Source organism: Oncorhynchus mykiss, chromosome 18 (genome assembly GCF_013265735.2).
Source record: "Oncorhynchus mykiss isolate Arlee chromosome 18, USDA_OmykA_1.1, whole genome shotgun sequence".
In the NCBI taxonomy this organism is placed as follows: domain Eukaryota; kingdom Metazoa; phylum Chordata; class Actinopteri; order Salmoniformes; family Salmonidae; genus Oncorhynchus; species Oncorhynchus mykiss.
Window position 1 is genome coordinate 65,610,862 of NC_048582.1, and position 21,327 is coordinate 65,632,188.

Sequence of the window (21,327 nt, forward strand, 5' to 3'; positions counted from 1 at the left end):
CAGATACAGTAGATGAACAAAGTCCACCCCTAGAGTATAGTCACCAGCCTTTGCATCAGCATATAGTTAAAGGATCAATTTACACACATATAATATATTTTTATTGCCCTCAATCCCTCAAAACAAAAATAAACCACATTTAGAATAGATTCGTATCACGAGAAAGAACATATTAGAAAAGACAGAAATCAATTTGTCCAAGAAGAAAAAACCTTACAAAACCAAATGTGTATACGTGTGAATTGAACATTTTTACCCCACAGCATATTATGAAATAAACAGACCAAGCCACTTTCATTACAGGTGTCTCCGTCTAAACTAGTAACCTGTTAGGGGTTTTTTTTCTTGCTTGAAAGCACATTCTTCCATTCTATTGTGTTAGTAGGACTTTTTGGAAGTAACGACTTATTTTTCAACACTGGCATTTGAGTTCCAGCAGAGGGCACCAACACATCATCCGCCCTTTCTGGCCTCAAGACCTCCCGTGTAACTCTATGCTCTTTTATTTTAGTCGGGGAATCAGAGTGACTTCTGGGTGTAGAGGGCACAGCGCCTACTGTAGCCCCTTCTATGTTCATTAAACATTACATTTTTGTCATTCAGCAGACACTCTTATCCAGAGTCAACTGCACAGTTTGTGCATCCATCTTAAAGATAGCTAGGTGAGACAACCACATATCACCGTCATAGTCAGTACATTTTTCCTCAATAAATGATCAAAGCTAGTAAGAAAAGAGTAGTGGTAGTGCCAGTGTCAACAAGGGTGTTAGTTAAAGATACTGAAGAGGTGGGTTTTCAGAAGGTGGGCAGTGACTCAGCTGTCCTGATTTTAGGGGGAACTGGAAGCTTGTTCCACCATTTGGGTACCAGGACAGAGAATAGCTTTGCCTGGGATGAACGGGAGCCAGGCTCAGCCTGGTATTTTTCTGTGTTGGGAAAACTACTCAGAAAAGACAGTTTAGCAAGCCACCAATTACCTCACACTGGAAGAAGTTAAGAAAAATAGTTTACTTAACTACAGTCATTTTGAAAAGTAGTTCACTACATCCAAACTACTTTGTGAAAAGGGATCATATCTAAATCTGAAATGTCAGACTACAAATTAAGAGATCACTTTAGGGTCATATATTAACAGAATGTGTCATTTAGCCTAAACACAAAAACGAGGTTTCAAGTGAGAAACGGGTTGGTCTGATGCCCAAAAATGGAAATTATGGCCTACTTCACTCATTTTATTTTAGCCAAAAATGTAGTGTATAGTTCCAGTAGTTGGCTACACGACTAAAACGTAGTGTGTAGTTCCAGTAGTTGGCTACACGACTAAAACGTAGTGTGTAGTTCCAATAGTTGGCTACACGGCTAAAACGTAGTGTGTAGTTCCAGTAGTTGGCTACACGGCTAAAACGTAGTGTGTAGTTCCAGTAGTTGGCTACACGGCTAAAACGTAGTATGTAGTTCCAGTAGTTGGCTACATGGCTAAAACATAGTGTGTAGTTCCAGTAGTTGGCTACATGGCTAAAACATAGTGTATAGTTCCAGTAGTTGGCTACATGGCTAAAACATAGTGTGTAGTTGGCTACATGGCTAAAACGTAGTGTGTAGTTCCAGTAGTTGGCTACATGGCTAAAACATAGTGTGTAGTTGGCTACATGGCTAAAACGTAGTGTGTAGTTGGCTACACCACTACATGGTAAAACGTAGTATGTAGTTCCAGTAGTTAGCTACACTGCTACATGACAACAAGTAATGAACTACTGCAAACACTATCTAGATTTGATTTTAGTTCCACTACCACCAAGCTACTGCAAAATGTAGTTAATTTACTAGTAATCTGGTGCAGTAGCAGACACGGGGTCAGGTACGGGGCCAGGAGCCCATGGGATGGGAGCACCATGGGTACTCCTGTCCACTACCCTCCCTGTTAGCCCAGCTGGTAGCAGGTCTATGGGTTTTCCCAGGAGCCTCTGCTTCATCTCATAACTTTCCTTGGAAGGTCCTACAAGGCGGAGGAGATCTCCAACCTGATCGACGAGGACAGTAGGATAAATTATATTATACTTCTGAACCAGTTGATGAATTCTAACCTGTCGGTCGCGATCGAGTGTCCATAGTGGGATTTCTTGAGTTCGTAGTCTTAAATGAAGCTTGTTGAAAAAAACCTGCAGCTTTTCCATAACCCCCTCTGGACTCTTCCCTTCAATGAAAACATAGTGGAGGTCTGAACCTTCAGCTGGCTTAACATCCATTTGAGTTGTGTGGCCTCCAAGAATGGAATCAATGTCCTTTTTCCTGACGCACTGGGCATAACGGAGCACATCTGTGTCCGTTATGAAGAAGACCTCACTGGGAGATGGGGTCTGGGAGATGGGTTCCACTGGTTTGGGGGATGGGGTCTGGGAGATGGGTTCCACTGGTTTGGGGGATGGGTTCCACTGGTTTGGGGGATGGGTTCCACTGGTCTGGGAGATGGGTTCCACTGGTTTGGGGGATGTGTTCCTGACATGGGTCAAGTTGTCCCCAACATACCCTGTTGCTTGCGGGCTGGGAAATGGGTTGCAGCGGATTGAGGATCTGGAAATGGCCCCAGAGGCATGGCTATTGAGACTGGATGGCGAAGGGCTGCTGTGGCGCAGGGTGTTTGTGTCCTGGGGTAAGACCTGCTGCAGTTGGGCCTTCACTGCAGTGAACTTCTGAAAGGAGCCCTGAATGGGTAGCTGGGGAATCTCGTTCACAGGCTGGAGCACCTCCTCGCTGTCCTTGGAGAACATGCTCACATCCAGATCGACCTTGACTGGCACGTCCACCTGCGACACACACATAACACATAAATAAAACCAGAGAAAAAATAGAACTCTTCTGCAACGCTCGTTGGTCTTGGAACGACCTGCAAACGCCTTGAAAACTGAAGGTAGATGGTGTTGCTAACTGAGTTTAAAGCTCTGATTGAGAAAAAAAATGTTGTTGACCACTTATTGTTTTTAACGTAAAGTATTGTATGTACATGCTGACTACTTCGTCATGACCGCTTGCCAGCTCAACTCGAAAAATAGTTTATTCCCTGGTAAATGAAAGGTTCAATAAAGGAAATTGTAACCATCCTTTTTACAGGACATGGATTGCAATATGATGTGTCTTTTTACTACCTCAGGCGTGTCAGCGTTCCTGATTTTAAGAGGAAAGTGTTGCCCATCCACTTCTAAGACATGGGTCCGCTGCGACACACGTGCAGCCACTGCAACAGAGAGGAGAGGAAGTTAGATGAATTACATGGTTTTTTACCACAAATGTACTGTATCCATATATTCTGTAGCAAATAGTACATTATCACAAACTAATATTAGACTATGTGTACCTAAAAAAAAATAGATATCTGTAGTTCCATCCATTCGATAAGCCTACCTTCTGGATCCTCAAATATGACAAAGGCCTGTCCTGGGCTGTAGGATGGAAACTGTACTCTCTTTACCTCTCCTCCCCCGTTCCCTGGTCGTTGGAAGTGTATCGTGAGCTTGTCAACCATTCTAACAGAGGCAAGGATATCGTCGGGGACGCCAAGCACCTCCACGGGTGTTCCCTCCATGACAGTACTGGGGAAAGGGCATAGAGGTGAGCAACGACCACAGGTGACACCACCTCAGGTTGTAGCAGTCTTATTGGCTGAATGTGATATGCAACATCTGGGACTAGCATTAGCTAATGCAGCATGGAGGTGAACAATTGTGTTTCATAAAGAAAGCATGCATATTTTCCCACATTCTCGACATTAACTAGTTACGGAGGAAATGGATGACTTTGCAGCCTGAATGGAGAATGTTTACCACCCGGTCCACAGGGGATACGTAGGGCCCTATAAAAACATTTTTTTGCCTGATTCCATTTCGTTTTTCCAGATTTCCGTTTCCCCCGAATAGTTTCAGGTTTCAAAAAGAAAACATTTCAGAATTGAATGTTCTAAGTCCACAACAATGTTTAAACCACATCAGGAGACCATTTTAGAGGTCTGGGGGGAAAAATAAAGACGTTTTAATGTTTTGGCGTGCAAGTGTGCACCAGGAAGAGACCATTGTTTGGCTAAGCAGTGTTTCTGTAGCACTCATGTGGTTGCAGAGTTCGTAAAATGACCACCTGGTTTGAAGCAAATAATCATTCTGCCAGGTAGGCTACTTTTTAATTAACATTCATTTGGGAAGGTTTTTGGGAAAACCTTTCCGTTTCTAACAGAAGGTTATCATTAGAATCGTCGCTAACGGATATGCAAAGTGTAGACAAGTGTGCAAATACCAACAGACCGGGGCATTCTTGTGACTTACTTCGCAAATGAATGCATTTTCCAATAAGTCCAATTTGTTTTTGTTGATTTCCTACAAAGTTAATTTAAAAAATATATATTGTTGAATTCTATTTTAATGTCTGGATTATATGATTCTGTCCACAATGTGGATTTTATAGTGCCCTAGATATGAGTGTATAGCCGGTTTGCCTTCTACCAGAGTAGAAGAGGGAGGCCCAACTCGGCGGAAAATCTGTCTCCCTCCGGCAGGAGGCGTTTTTCCCCCTTGTTTTGCCCACCAAACAAGGAGCTTTTGTATGCAGGTCAATGAGAGTGTGTCGAACTAAAAAATGTATGGCTTATTTGCTACATGAGGTAAATTTGACTGAATAGAAGTTTCGTAATGCTTAAGTTGTTACGAGTGTACTGATATAAGTAGGACACGTGACATCCCGGCAACTTTGAGAAAAAAACACTTTATATCGGAGTTGTCTCGAGATGTCTATGCATATTCATGACATGAGGCTAGTAGCATAGCATCTCTCGGGTTGACGTCAACAACCCTCATCGAATATTCCAAATGTATCCACCAATCCAAAGAAAGGATAGGCGGGAGCAACACCGCTTTGTGGACAACGACTCCTATTGTTTTTTAAAACATTACTTTAAAAATGTAACATTAACCTAATAAAACATTTGTTGTGGGAATGACGAGCAGTAGGCCTAATACAATATCACAGCATATTGTCTATGTGCCTGGCCTGGTAATATTGTTCTTCTCAGACCATATTATATTTTAAAACTCAAGCTTTGATAACAAAATAGATCAGTTGGTGTAGCACTTGCAAGGCACAGCTGAGCATAAATTTAAATAATTTGCTTTTTTATTTTACTGGACTGATGGTACCTCCTGCATCTGTCATGGTGCTTTCAAGACAACTCAACAGGTCAAATCATGATGTCAGTGATCTGCAGGTCGGAAAGTCAGAGCTCTAGAAACATGCCCGAGTTTCCGACATGGAATTCTGAGTTGGATGACCATTCAAAACGATGGTCATCCAAGTTCCCAGTTGTCTTGAACGCACTGAATTCGGGAAGTCTGAGATTTCAGAGTAAAGAGTTCAGTTGTTTTGAACATGGCCTTATTCTCAGTGGAGGGAGGGAGCAAGAGAGCAGCAGAGGGTCCATCGCTCATGGTCCCTGCTCTCTCCTTCCTTTCCTCTGGTGAGACTGACCAGAAAGAGGAGACAGTCTTCCACCTGATGGCGTATCTCGAGTCGTACCGCATAACCAATATGCAAGCATAGATTCGTGTTGTTCCTATGACCAGAGAAAGTGATATATTCCTCCATATTAAAATAACAAGAAAAAGGGCTATCGTTACACTTGTCTACTCATTCATTGCACCTGCAGCGCGAGAGAAGGGCGTTTTATGTTTTGTAATAATGTTGAATAAAAACAGTGACAGTGGTGAAAAGAAAATTAAAACATACACACTCTTATCAACAGCAGCTCTTTGCTATATTCTTTGACAGTCTCTCTCTGGTCATGCTATATTCTTTGACAGTCTCTCTCTGGTCATGCTATATTCTTTGACAGTCTCTCTCTGGTCATGCTATATTCTTTGACAGTCTCTCTCTGGTCATGCTATATTCTTTGACAGTCTCTCTCTGGTCATGCTATATTCTTTGACAGTCTCTCTCTGGTCATGCTATATTCTTTGACAGTCTCTCTCTGGTCATGGTTTTAATATTTTCAAGTATCCTGGTTCCGACTAGCAAGTGAACAGGGCAACTGTTTCGAAGTACACTGCTTAGCGATCTCGACACATGCCTTGGAGCTCTGGCATCAAACGTACCATCACTAGTCAATACTAGAGGTTGAACGATTAATCGAAATGGCCGATTAATTAGGGCCAATTTCAAGTTTTCATAACAATCGGTAATCGGCATTTTTGGACACCGATCATGGCCGATTACATTGCAATCCACGAGGAGACTGCGTGGCAGGCTGACTACCTTATATGCGAGTGCAGCAAGGAGCCAAGGTAAGGTGCTAGCTAGCATTAAACGTATCTTATAAAAACAATAAATCTTAACATAATCACTAGTTAACTACACATGGTTGATGATATTACTAGTTTATCTAGCTTGTCCTGCGTTGCATGTAATCGATGCGGTGCCTGTTAATTTATCATTGAATCACAGTCTACTTCGCCAAACAGGTGATTTAAAAAGCGCATTCGCGAAAAAAGCACCGTCGTTGCACCAATGTACCTAACCATAAACATCAACGTCTTTCTTAAAATCAATACACAAGTATATTTTTTTAAACCTGCATATTTAGTTAAAAGAAATTCATGTTAGCAGGCAATATTAAACTAGAGAAATTGTGTCACATCTCTTGCGTTCATTGCACGCAGAGTCAGGGTATATGCAACAGTTTGGGCCGCCTGGCTCGTTGAGAACTAATTTGCCCGAATTTTACGTAATTATGACATAACATTGAAGGTTGTCTAATGTAACAGGAATATTTAGACTTAGGGATGCCACCCGTTAGATAAAATACGGAACGGTTCCGTATTTCACTGAAAGAATAAACGTTTTGTTTTCGAAATGATCGTTTCCGGATTTGACCATATTAATGACCTAAGACTCGTATTTCTGTGAGTTATTATGTTATAGTTAAGTCTATGATTTGATATTTGATAGAGCAGTCTGACTGAGCGGTGGTAGGCAGCAGCAGGCTCATAAGCATTCATTTAAACAGCACTTTTGTGCGTTTGCCAGCAGCTCTTCGCTGTCCTTCAAGCATTGTGCTGTTTATGACTTCTGCACTGTTGGAGCGAAGAACACAAGCATTTTGCTACACCCGCAATAACATCTGCTAAACATCTGTATGCGACCAATACAATTTGATTTGAGTGGTAGAGGAAGATGGGTACAGGGTGAGGGATCCTGAGAGGAATCCTGTGAGTAGGCAGAGACCAAGAGAGAGATGGGAAGAATATGTGCTTCAGTAAGGTGGGCTTTTTAGCATTTATAGCCATGGTTGTCAATTATACTGCAGAAATGGATCAGAAGTGACAGAAAATAGAAGTTGTGGAGGCAGTAGCTGAGAAGTACTCGGGATTGTGAGGATTTACTGCAGAACAGTTGCTTTGGGTGTTGAGTGGTAAGTGGTCTGTCCTCTCAGACTATCAGTCTGGAGTAGTATTAGATCGGGTTAAATAGTGGAAGGGGTGGTGTTTTTTGTTGTTGTTGTGAGGGCTATTAGTTGGCAGGGCAATTTTCCTTGTTTCCAATGTTGTATTACCATAACAAAAATGTAACGTAGGGAAGGTCGTGAATGGCATCATACACCAACCAGTACAGTAGGTGGCGGTGTATACAACTAAAAGTTGGATGCGATCAGCCAACCAAATCCTAAAGAAGTACAGCTGTGGTTTTATTTGATTGAATAACGTTGTATTAAAATGTATGGATTTCAGCAGACAAAGCACGGCACGCAAAAACATACAGTAGGTACACGGTAAGGGTTTTAGAATGTTTTAAAAAATAAGTATCGACGCATTGCAACTAGAAAGACCATAAACAAACTAGCCTGTGTTACTTGGCAATGTAAAGTGAAGAACTGGAATGTAACTGAAAAGTAATTATTGACAGCACGCAACATTATTGCATTAAATTAACTGTGTATGGATGTGAGTTATCTACGTTTAATCAATCAATGTGATTTGTTTAAGTTTGGCAATATTGTAATCCGATTCCCAATTTCCCTCTCCCGTTTTTCACTAAGAAAACACTGAAAATATACTTGATGTAAAATTTTATGCATTAACAACAAACATGTTTTTATTATCCTTCAAAAAGTTGTTATTTGAATCAAACTTACCTATATCGGGTTGTCGGTTTGTTCAAAATAAGGTCGTCACCACTGAAGTATGGTCGTACTATGCATTTCTAGAAAAGTGAAAAGTTGTCAGCGTCACGCATAGACTGATGCCGCGTTCAAATGCTAATCGGAACTAGGAAACTCGAACATTTCCGACTTGTTATCCGTTGACGCGGGCACGTGTATAACTATAACCAGTTAGCAACTCGGAAATTTCAGAGTGAACGCGGCAGAGTCTATGGCGTTGCTGCTGACAACCTTTCACTTTCGATTCTCTCGAAATGCACAGGGACACCATACCTCCTCCTTCTTCCTCTATTTCTTTAAGTTATATTGGCGAATCGCAACCAACTGACAGGTGCTTACACCGAAACCTACTGCACTGGAGTGTGAGGCCAGTCACTCCCTATCTATACCACTATATTCTCTAAACTAACCCTGCATTTCTAATCAAATGTAATCTCACTACTAACCTCACTACTCCCATCACCCACACACAAAATACCACCCACTCCCCATTACGTCCAACCTCTCTGACCCTGTCAAACAACCTCTCTCTTTCTACATAATACGTTTCACAATATAATAATACATGTTCAACCGTTTCCGCTACCATGCAGCCATTACACATCCCTGTACCATGTTTCCCTATCAAATGTGAAGAGGAATACAATCCCACATGTCCTAATCTCATCCTACACGACATAACTCCCTCCCTTCTGTTCCCATTATATGACACTATCTCCCGTGCAGATTTCCTTGTACTATAAATACGTCTGCCCTTACTACTTTCGTCCCATTGTATCTGCCAGCAATCTAACCCATTTTTCAGAATCAACGTTTTAATTTCCCCTCTGAACAACCTCACCTGTAAATACACAATATTTAAGTGTCTATGCTCTTTGTGTTGTTATATCTACTACATCATGTCCATAAACTCCTGTATGACCAGAATCCAATCGATGTGAATACCATTTCCTTGTTACCCTAACAACAGCATCATTATGTCTACCCATAAATCCTCACATTCTGACCTCCCAGATCGTAAACTACACAGTCCCAACATATTACTGACCTTCTTGTTTACAACTCCTCTATCCATTGCAAGCTAACAAATATGGCAACCATTTCTGTTGAATATAGAGATAAATCATTTGTTAGTATCTTGCATAGATTAACATTAAACTCAGGAATAAATTCACCTGCTCCTGTCTTCCCATTCATGGCATCCTTTGAACCATCTGTATACACTGCAAGACAAGAATGAAACTGATTGCTAATATATTGATCAGCTATTGTTCCTAGATTATCTTCTTCACACCACTGTTTATTATCTTCGATCAGGCTCAGATCAACATGTGGTCTTGTATAAAATGAAAGGATATCAAACTCAACCCGTTGATCTTTTCCAGTGATGAAGACATGGATGTCTCATGGTATGTTTTACATCTGGAATGTATTGATTGTTGCTGCCTTCTTGGCCAGGTCTCTTGAATGTTTTGGCATTCAGGTCCACGCTCACTTTCTGAACAATTCTATCATTAAAATCAAAAGTGGTGCTGTCAAAAAGCAATATGACAATATGTCACGTATTATTCTGTGATCATTTGTGATTTGAATCTTGAGTTGATATATTTTGATAAAGCTAGCACAACTTCTTACCTATCCTTTTGCAGTGGAGCCAACAGAGGGAAAGAGCCTATAGGGTGCTGTGGTCCTCGAGGGGAGGAGCCAATAGAGGAGAAGAGCCTATAGAGAGCTGTGGTCCTCGAGGGGAGGAGCCAATAGAGGGGAATCGTAGTTTATTAGTGTATCCTGTAGTTTATTAGTGTTGAGATGTGGTCTATCTGCTGTATCCTGTAGTTTATTAGTGTTGAGATGTGGTCTTTCTATCTGCTGTATCCTGTAGTTTATTAGTGTTGAGATGTGGTCTTTCTATCTGCTGTATCCTGTAGTTTATTAGTGTTGAGATGTGGTCTATCTATCTGCTGTATCCTGTAGTTTATTAGTGTTGAGATGTGGTCTTTCTATCTGCTGTATCCTGTAGTTTATTAGTGTTGAGATGTGGTCTATCTATCTGCTGTATCCTGTAGTTTATTAGTGATGAGATGTGGTCTTTCTATCTGCTGTATCCTGTAGTTTATTAGTGTTGAGATGTGGTCTTTCTATCTGCTGTATCCTGTAGTTTATTAGTGTTGAGATGTGGTCTATCTGCTGTATCCTGTAGTTTATTAGTGTTGAGATGTGGTCTATCTGCTGTATCCTGTAGTTTATTAGTGTTGAGATGTGGTCTATCTGCTGTATCCTGTAGTTTATTAGTGTTGAGATGTGGTCTATCTATCTGCTGTATCCTGTAGTTTATTAGTGTTGAGATGTGGTCTATCTGCTGTATCCTGTAGTTTATTAGTGTTGAGATGTGGTCTATCTGCTGTATCCTGTAGTTTATTAGTGTTGAGATGTGGTCTATCTATCTGCTGTATCCTGTAGTTTATTAGTGTTGAGATGTGGTCTATCTATCTGCTGTATCCTGTAGTTTATTAGTGTTGAGATGTGGTCTTTCTATCTGCTGTATCCTGTAGTTTATTAGTGTTGAGATGTGGTCTTTCTATCTGCTGTATCCTGTAGTTTATTAGTGTTGAGATGTGGTCTATCTGCTGTATCCTGTAGTTTATTAGTGTTGAGATGTGGTCTATCTATCTGCTGTATCCTGTAGTTTATTAGTGTTGAGATGTGGTCTATCTGCTGTATCCTGTAGTTTATTAGTGTTGAGATGTGGTCTATCTGCTGTATCCTGTAGTTTATTAGTGTTGAGATGTGGTCTTTCTATCTGCTGTATCCTGTAGTTTATTAGTGTTGAGTATGTGGTCTTTCTATCTGCTGTATCCTGTAGTTTATTAGTGTTGAGATGTGGTCTATCTATCTGCTGTATCCTGTAGTTTATTAGTGTTGAGATGTGGTCTTTCTATCTGCTGTATCCTGTAGTTTATTAGTGTTGAGATGTGGTCTATCTGCTGTATCCTGTAGTTTATTAGTGTTGAGATGTGGTCTTTCTATCTGCTGTATCCTGTAGTTTATTAGTGTTGAGATGTGGTCTTTCTATCTGCTGTATCCTGTAGTTTATTAGTGTTGAGATGTGGTCTATCTGCTGTATCCTGTAGTTTATTAGTGTTGAGATGTGGTCTTTCTATCTGCTGTATCCTGTAGTTTATTAGTGTTGAGATGTGGTCTATCTATCTGCTGTATCCTGTAGTTTATTAGTGTTGAGATGTGGTCTATCTATCTGCTGTGTCCTGTAGTTTATTAGTGTTGAGATGTGGTCTTTCTATCTGCTGTATCCTGTAGTTTATTAGTGTTGAGATGTGGTCTATCTATCTGCTGTATCCTGTAGTTTATTAGTGTTGAGATGTGGTCTATCTGCTGTATCCTGTAGTTTATTAGTGTTGAGATGTGGTCTATCTATCTGCTGTATCCTGTAGTTTATTAGTGTTGAGATGTGGTCTATCTATCTGCTGTGTCCTGTAGTTTATTAGTGTTGAGATGTGGTCTATCTATCTGCTGTATAGTAGATATTTTGTTGTTGCTGTTTTATTGATTAAAAGAAATACTGTGTATTATTTTCCCTGCACTGTAATGTCCACTAGGGGACAGTAGGGGACAGGCCTGAAGCTACACCCAGGTAGGCCTATTCTGGTGGCTATGAAATAAAACCAGATTTACTGTAGCTGCAGCCCAGTCATCCACAAGTTGTCTGATAGACTATGTAGCATACTGAAGACAGCAAGATTCAGGCCTACCTGTCTCAGTTTACTCTCTGTAGTCATCTGAAAAAACACATTTGGGGAATTTGCGAATTACATACTCATTCGGCCAACTTAATGAATTATATGGAGTATCCTATCTTCCCCATTCAAATTCTACTTCTTCTTGGCCTTTTCAATTCAAATTCAGACTGTGTTGACCAATGCGATCTGACCACAACCCGACCCTCTTTGTAGTGGAACATACAATAAAGAGCAGCTGGAAATGTATTCAGTAATGGCTTTGATGGTGGGTGGTGACTGCGGTCACAGAGGACTTGCACAGAGGACTGGCATGGTGGATGACTCAGAATACATAATTACTACATTAGACAACAATAATCTCTCTGTCCCACTCTCTCTCTCTCTCTCTCTCTCTCTCTCTCTCTCTCTCTCTCTCTCTCTCTCTCTCTGTTTTTTTTAAATTAATTTTATTTATCCAGGTTTTTCTCATTGAGATATCATCTCTTTTCCAAGACAGACCTGGTCCAATGGCTGTGTTTGTCTATGGAAATGCTGACTGTCTCTCCAGTTGCAGTGGTTTGCATGCAGATGGACTGACTACCAGGCCTAAAACACTTGCATCTGTGTTTGTAATAGAACAGCATTAGTTCGTTTCAGTGTCTTGTCTAAATCGTGGCAGTTGGGAATTTAGCGGTGTGCCTGGGGAAAGAGTTTAGTGTGACACACAAGGCAGTTCTCAAACCCCATTGGTAGAGGTTCCAGTCTAGAGGTATTAGACTTTACGCAACAGGTTAAGAGAGGCTAATGTTAGAAAAGGAGCCATTCATTTGACAAAAGTTGGATCCCTTCTTGCCATGACCCTGGTAGAACAATAGAAATGGCATGCACTGAACACACGATTTAACCCTTTCACACTTGGAAGCACTGTACCCATCTGTGATCATGTCCTGCATGTGGCTTTAATGTAATTTCATCTCTTTTAAATGTATTTGTATAACTTAATTTAAGAAAATCGGCTCAAATTCATTTTAATAATGTACTAGACCTATGGCAATTCAAGTTTGTCCAGGCATGAATAGTCATCCATCTAATGGACTTTGTCATTGTCTATGTCACGGATCCTTCCGGAACTGTGTCATTACACACACCTGGTCCCCAGTTACCAAATGTGCCCTTTGGTTCACCGTTGGGCTGTCGATTATTATTCCAATGTCCGGTGTGCCTGTGAGTACCTGTGCCTTGTTGTTTTGGCTTTTGTGACGCTTGTATTGCGTAGATGGTTACTTACGGGTCCCGTCCCGTGTGTTAATCATTGTGCTCTTGTGTATTTATTCCAGGTACTCCTCGCTCTTTTGTTTGGGTCTCAACCCTGTGTTTTGTACACGTGTTTGTTTGGTCTTCGTCTCCATGCTTTTACATGGCTGTAATTTGTGTAAATAAATATTACGCATTCCTGCGCCTGTCTCCCGATCAATTTATACCAACGTGACAGTCTACTCTGAGACCTGTGTATATATGAGTAGTAGTAGTTATGTTAAAGGACAATGGGGCGGCTTCCTGGACACAGATTAAGCCTAGTTCTGGACTAAAAAGCCCAATGGAGAATCTATATTTTAAATCCAGCACTAGGTCTAATCTATGTCTGGGAGACTGGCCACTTTTAATTCCTCCTTGACTCTTCTTAAATCAGCCTGAAGCAGGAGGAAGAGGTCAGATTCTGTCATTAATCTTTTAACTTTGTAACCCTAGTGACGGCACAGCAACCACTGCTCTACGCAGTCCGTGCTCTTAATCCCTAATCTACCTAACTGAGTTCTGGGTACTAGCATCATGTTTAACTCCCCTGGGCTTCTCAAGGCACGGTGACGGAGTTTAGTCTGTCTCAGCAGACGAGGTTAGAGGTGGAGATTTTCACGTGGAAAAGGGTGAGATGGACTTTTTATTCTAGGAAATACTATAATAATTGTAATAGTATAGTTCAACCCATCACCAGATCCACCAGAACCACAAAAATACATCTGTCCTCGTTACCCAGCTGTGGAGTGATACAGAGGGGAGGGTGTTTAGGCTTTGTATCTGAAGGTTATGTAAGGGCTGATGTGAATGTTGTCTTTGTTTTGTGTCCGCATGCTGCACACTCCTCATCAGCTGACTGCCTTGTGCGCACTGGGACTGGATGGACAAGATACACACCTTCGCACTCAACTCATGTCCTTTTGTATTCATGGAGAGTAAATGTCAGGACTGCTTGCAGAATGTGCATGTTTGTACATTCATGCCAGTGTGTCTATGCACATAATTGCATGTCTGGTCCATATGGGCTGCATCCCAAAATGGCACCCTATTCCCTTTAGAGTGCACTACTTTTGACTAGGAGACATTGGGCTCTGGTGAAAAGTAGTGCACTATGTAGGGAATTGGGTACCATTTGGGACGCCTATATGTTTGTTCCAGTGGATTGGCAGCCACCAAAACAGTCCCAGATACAAAAAGAGAACATGAGAGATGTATTTTTAACTAGGCAGGCCGGTTACGAAAAAGTTCTTATTTTTACAATTATGGCCTACACCGGCCAAACCCTAACCGGGACGAAACTGGGCCAATTGTGCACTGCCCAATGAGACTCCCAATTACGGCCAGTTGTGATACAGCCCAGGATCAAACCAGAGTCTGTAGTGACGCCTCTAGCACTGAGATGCAGTGCCTTAGACCGCTGTGCCACTCAGAAGCCCTGCGATACAGCTTAGTCTCCAGCTGGTCCACATAACAATGAAGTCTGTTATGAAGTAATGTAGATCTGAGTCCGTACCACAAAGCATCTCGGAGTAGGAGTGCTGCTGATCTAGGATCAGTTTAGAGTTTAATGAATAAGATTATATGGACAGTTCCTAGATCAGGGATCCTACTCTGAGACACTTTGTGGGATTTATATTTATTATGGATCCCTCTTCCCAGGGCCCAGCAAAATTAGGGCAGTTATAAAAATTAAAAAAAACATTAAAATACATTCACAGATTTCACAACACACTGTGTGCCCTCAGGCCCCTACTCCACCACTACCACATATCTACTGTATCCATGCGTGTGCATAGTGGATATGTTATCGTGTGTGTGTGTGTGTGTGTGTGTGTGTGTGTGTGTGTGTGTGTGTGTGTGTGTATCTATGTGTCTGTCTGTGTTTGTGATGCTTCACAGTCCCCACTGTTCCATGAACTTGATTTTTATCTGTTTAAAAAAATAAATAAATACAATTTTACTGTTTGCATCAGTTACTTGATGTGGAATAGACTTCCATGTAGTCATGGCTCTATCGTTGCTGGCATGTCATGCCTACGTTTTCTAACCTTTCCAATGAAAGAATCATTGAAGTAGTTGGAAATATCAATGTGTTTTTGTGATGAATGAGCCATCTGATTCAGTGAATGATAAAGCTGAGTTTGCCCTTTTTCCCAAATTTTCATTTAAGGCTTTTTACAGTCATTCTTTGTCATTTATCATTTGGCCGCCTTTCCTTCCAGTTCTCTGCTGCCTGTGACTGGAACGAATTGCAAAAATCGTTGACGTTGGAGACTTTTATCTCCCTCACCAACTTTAAACATCCGCTATCTGAGCAGCTAAACGATCGCTGCAGCTGTACATAGTCCATCGGTATATAGCCTATCCAATCTACCTACCTCATCCCCATACTGTTTTTATTTATTTACTTTTATGCTCTTTTGCACACCAGTATCTCTACCTGCACATGACCATCTGATCATTTATTACTCCAGTGTTAATCTGCTAAATTGTAATTATTCGCCTACCTCCTCATGCCTTTTGCACACAATGTATATAGACTCTTTCTTTTGTTCTACTGTGTTATTGACTTGTTTATTGTTTACTCCATGTGTAACTCTGTGTTGCTGTCTGTTCACACTGCTATGCTTTATCTTGGCCAGGTCGCAGTTGTAAATGAGAACTTGTTCTCAACTAGCCTACCTGGTTAAATAAAGGTGTTCTCAACTAGCCTACCTGGTTAAATAAAGCTGTTCTCAACTAGCCTACCTGGTTAAATAAAGGTGTTCTCAACTAGCCTACCTGGTTAAATAAAGGTGAAATAAAAAAATCATTGTTTCATAGTGTAGTTTCTTCTTCTTTGTATTCAGTTGAGTCACATGATTTTTCAATTTGAAATATGTTAGCCAATCGGTTGTGCAGCCAGACTTATTTGCCATTCCTTTTGCCTCATCCCTCTCTACAATACCATTTTTCAAATCCTCATCAATCCAAGGGGATTTAACGGTTTTTAGTCATTTTCTTAACGGGTCCATTGCTTATTTGAAACTGGAATAAGCAACTTCATAAATGTGTCAAGTGCAGCGTCTGTTTGCTCCTCATTACACACCACGGACCAACAAATATTCTTTACATCAACAACATAGGAAACACTACAAAAACGTATTGTATGACCTATGGGGCCCCATGGTGATTTAGGGTCTTACAAGGTTGTAATCTGTTAATAATGAAGACCGAATCCAGCCAGGCCTTGGGCTGCTTTTGTAGAACACAGCTGATCCCTTTCACCTGACCTGCTCACTGAGATGAGAGGTTATTCTTACAGGGGTCATGCATGCAAGTGTGGTCAGGAATTAGTATCTGCCCATTTTCTATCATTCAACTTGTTTTGCATTGAATTCAAGGCCAGCTGTTGGGCTGCGTTTTAAGCAGGCCGAATTGGGCTTCCAGTGTAGAAGCAGCATGAGACTTTAAGCTTTTAGGGGTCACAAAATTGCGGCAAAGCAAATGTGAGACCTGAAAGCTTTAAATGCACTTAACATTTGTATAGGTACAGCCCTAAGTGAAACCAGCAGTTGTGGATGGGTGCTGTACTTAATTTTTTTAACCTTTTATTTAACTATACAAGTCAGTTATTAACACATTCTTATTTTCAATGGCAGCCTAGGAACAGTGGGTTAACTGGTCTAGGAACAGTGGGTTAACTGGTCTAGGAACAGTGGGTTAACTGGTCTAGGAACAGTGGGTTAACTGGTCTAGGAACAGTGGGTTAACTGGTCTAGGAACAGTGGGTTAACTGGTCTAGAAACAGTGGGTTAACTGGTCTAGGAACAGTGGGTTAACTGGTCTAGGAACAGTGGGTTAACTGCCTTGTTCAGGGGCAGAACAACATTTTTTTTTATCTCATCAGCTCTGGGATTCAATCTTGCAACGTTTCGGTTACAAGTCCAAAGCTCTAACCACTAGGCTACCTCACTGCTGTACAGTGAGGGGGAAAAGTATTTGATCCCCTGCTGATTTTGTACGTTTGCCCACTGACAAAGAAATGATCAGTCTATAATTTTAATGGTAGGTTTATTTGAACAGTGAGAGACAGAATAATAACAACAAAATCCAGAAAAGTGCATGTAAAAAATGTTATTAATTGATTTGCAATTGAATTATTTTTATTTTTATGTATTTTTTTCCCTCACTGTACCGTAATATCTATTCAATGGGACATATGTAGTTATTGTTTACTTCTGAAGATGAATAGCCTATCTGTTTAGAAATGATCCCCTGAGCAGATTTCAAGAACATGATTTTCCCCACAGCATTCTCTTATATGCAAACCCTCAGACTACTCTCTCTCTCTCTGTCTCTCTCTCCCTCTCTATGTGACTCCATTAATCCTTCCATAAACGTCTCTAGTCTGCATATTTCCCCTCCTCTCCTCCTCGGTGCCCTGCCAACCACAGTCAGGATAACTTCCTCTTTCCTTCTCTCTCTTCCTCCCATGACACACGGGGAGAGATTAAGTCCAGGTTATTTCTGGAGGCCAGATCCCTGTCTAAGAGTCTTATCACACCGCTGAATGTACCATGACTGTGCAGATGAAGTGAGGACAGGTGGGGACACGTGACCCAGATGATGCACCACCAAAATCATGCCATTAATGACCAGTACAAGCAATAATAACCATGTCTGCCACAGTATGAGTGTGTCCCAAATGGCACCCTATTCCCTTTTGTGCTCTGGTCAAAAGTAGTGCACTACATAGGGAATAGGGTGCTATGTGGGACTTATACTAAGAGGCAGGGTTGACGTTTATTAGTGTGAGCCTTGTTCTGGAAGCAAATTTCCACTAGATACTTTATTGTCTATACTGTAAAAAATGAATGACTCTGCTTCATGTTCTTAATTTAAGTTTAGGGTTAGGCCCTTTTTGTTTTATTTCATGCAGCCCATGTATCTTATGCTGTCTGCACAGAAATAATATGACATGCCATAGTATTTTGGTCCAGACAGCATCAGATACATGGTCTACACATACTGAGACAGAGGGGCTCTGATTCACTCGTTCAGACAGCATCAGATACATGGTCTACACATACTGAGACAGAGGGGCTCTGATTCACTGTCCAGACAGCATCAGATACATGGTCTACACATACTGAGACAGAGGGGCTCTGATTCACTGTCCAGACAGCATCAGATACATGGTCTACACATACTGAGACAGAGGGGCTCTGATTCACTCGTTCAGATGCTTTATCTGAGATTGATATTGTTTTTCTTTTGGAGTGCATCTCAGTCAAATAAACGATCAATATTTCAATATTTTATTTGACCGGCAAGAAGATACAAGGTGGCTACTTTGAATAATTTAAATTTAAACACTTTTTTGATTACTACATGATTCCATGTGTGTTATTTCATCGTTTTGATGTCTTCACTATTATAGAAAATAGTAAAAAATTAAGAAAAGCGTTTACATATTTAAGTGCTTTGTTAGTATGTATAAGTAGTATAGTATAAATAGTGTAGTGTGTTTCGTTAGTTTGCTAGCTATTCATTTTTTCAAATGTAGCATTTTCGAATTCAACTGTTAACGTTAGCCAACGACGCCAACGGGTGCTACTGCTAACAGTAAGGTTAGCTAACGTTGTTAGCTATTGGAAAATAACATCACCATGAACAGGATCAAGACGTGTACCATGAAGAAAGATGGTAACATTAGCCAACGATGCCAACGGGTACTACCAACGGGTGCTACTGCTAACAGTAAGGTTAGCTAACGTTGTTAGCTATTGGAAAATAACATCACCATGAACAGGATCAAGACGTGTACCATGAAGAAAGATGGTAACATTAGCCAACGACGCCAACGGGTACTACCAACGGGTACTACTGCTAACAGTAGTACCCGTTAGAAAATAACATCACCATGAACAGGATCAAGACGTGTACCATGAAGAAAGATGGTAACATTAGCCAACGACGCCAACGGGTACTACCAACGGGTACTACTGCTAACAGTAGTACCCGTTAGAAAATAACATCACCATGAACAGGATCAAGACGTGTACCATGAAGAAAGATGGTAACATTAGCCAACGACGCCAACGGGTACTACCAACGTGTACTACTGCTAACAGTAAGGTCAGCTAACGTTGTTAGCTGTTGGAAAATAACATCACCATGAACAGGATCAAGACGTGTACCATGAAGAAAGATGGTAACATTTCAGAGAAGAGCGGTCAGCTCCTCAAAACATTGCTGTGCAGCTCCTCTGTCAAATTCTCCAGTCTGTCATTCCACTCTTTCCCTGCCGATGATGAGCTACAAAAGAACTGGGTGATCAACATCTGACGAGACAACTTCAGCATCGCCAAAACGCTCTTTTGTTGAAATGTTTGCTGGATCACCAAGACCTGTAAATAGATCAACACTCTGAGCACGTCAGCCTGCCTTGTCTTCTGCTTATTTCATGTCCTTATGATTGCTACAATCAACCCATTTTACACTGACATTGACAGTCTTTTTTTATCCTTGACATCCCAGTTGTGAATGAATATGCTGGTTTAGGTTTTTTCTTAATCAGTTAATTTAATATTATATTGCCTTTATATTTTAGGATATGTTGTTACTTTATATGTTAGGATATGTTGTTACTTTATATGTTAGGATATGTTGTTACTTTATATTTTAGGATATGTTGTTACTTTATATGTCAGGGTATGTTGTTACTTTACAGTGCCTTGCAAAAGTATTCACCCCCTTGGCATTTTTCCTATTTTGTTGCATTACAACCTGTAAATTAAATGTATTTTTATTTGGATTTCATGTAATGGACATACACAAAATAGTCCAAATTGGTGAAGTGAAATGTAAAAAATAATTGTTTCAAAAAATAAAAATGTTTAAAAAACGTAAAAGTTGTGCGTGAATATGTATTCACCCCCTTTGTTATGAAGCCCTTAAATAAGATCTGGCGCAACCAATTACCTTCAGAAGTCACATGATTAATTAAATCAAGTCCACTTGTGTGCAATCTAAGTGTCACATGATCTCAGTATATATATACCTGTTTTGAAAGCCCCCAGAATCTGCAACATCATTAATTAAGCAAGGGGCACCACCAAGCAAGCGGCACTATGAAGACCAAGGAGCTCTCCAAACAGGTCAGGGACGAAGTTGTGGAGAAGTACAGATCAGGGTTGGGTTATAAAAAAATATCAGAAACTTTGAACATCACACAGAGCATCATTAAATCCATTATTAAAAATGGAAAGAAAATGACACCAGAACAAACCTGCCAAGAGAGGGCCGCCCACCAAAACTCACGGACCAGGCAAGGAGGGCATTAATCAGAGAGGCAACATAGAGACCAAAGATGACCCTGAAGGAGCTGCAAAGTTCCACAGCGGAGATTGTAGTATCTGTCCATAGGACCACTTTAAGCCGTACAATCCACAGAGCTGGGCTTTACGGAAGAGTGGCCAGAAAAAGATAAGCATACATGTTTGGTGTTCGCCAAAAGGCATGTGGGAGACTCCCCAAACATATGGAAGAAGGTACTCTGGTCAGATGAGACTAAAATTGAGCTTTTTGGCCATCAAAGAAAATGCTATGTCTGGCGCAAACCCAACACCTCTCATCACCCCGAGAACACCATCCCTACAGTGAAGCATGGTGGTGGCAGCATCATGCTGTGGGAAAGTTTTTCATCGGCAGGGACAGGGAAACTGGTCAGAATTGAAGGAATGATGGATGGTGCAAAATAGAGGGAAATTCTTCAGTCTTCCAGAGATTTGAGATTGGGACAGAGGTTCACCTTCCAGCAGGACAATGACCCTATGCATACTTCTAAAGCAACACTCAAGTGGTTTAAGGGGAAACATTTAAATGTCTTGGAATGGCCTAGTCAAATCCCAGACCTCAATCCAATTGAGAATCTGTGGTATGACTTAAAGATTACTGTACACCAGCAGAACCCACCCAGCAAAAATCCCAGTGGCTAGATGTGCCAAGCTTATAGAGACATACCCCAAGAGACTAGCAGCTGTAATTGCTGCAAAAGGTAGCTCTACAAAGTATTGACTTTGGGGGGTGAATAGTTATGCATGCTAAATTTTTCTGTTTTTT

General features: G+C 40.9%; 1 protein-coding gene across 1 annotated transcript; it reads right to left on the reverse strand.

Moving 5' to 3' along the window:
- Positions 1–78: 78 nt before the first annotated feature.
- On the reverse strand, positions 79–9,339 carry LOC110496703. Its single transcript, XM_021572739.2, has 4 exons — positions 8,165–9,339; positions 3,400–3,587; positions 3,144–3,232; positions 79–2,804 (listed from the first exon to the last, which is right to left on the reverse strand). The coding sequence occupies exons 2-4, from the start codon at positions 3,578–3,580 to the stop codon at positions 1,824–1,826; spliced, it is 1,251 nt and encodes a 416-aa protein (XP_021428414.2). The 5' UTR covers positions 3,581–3,587; positions 8,165–9,339; the 3' UTR covers positions 79–1,823.
- Positions 9,340–21,327: the final 11,988 nt, after the last annotated feature.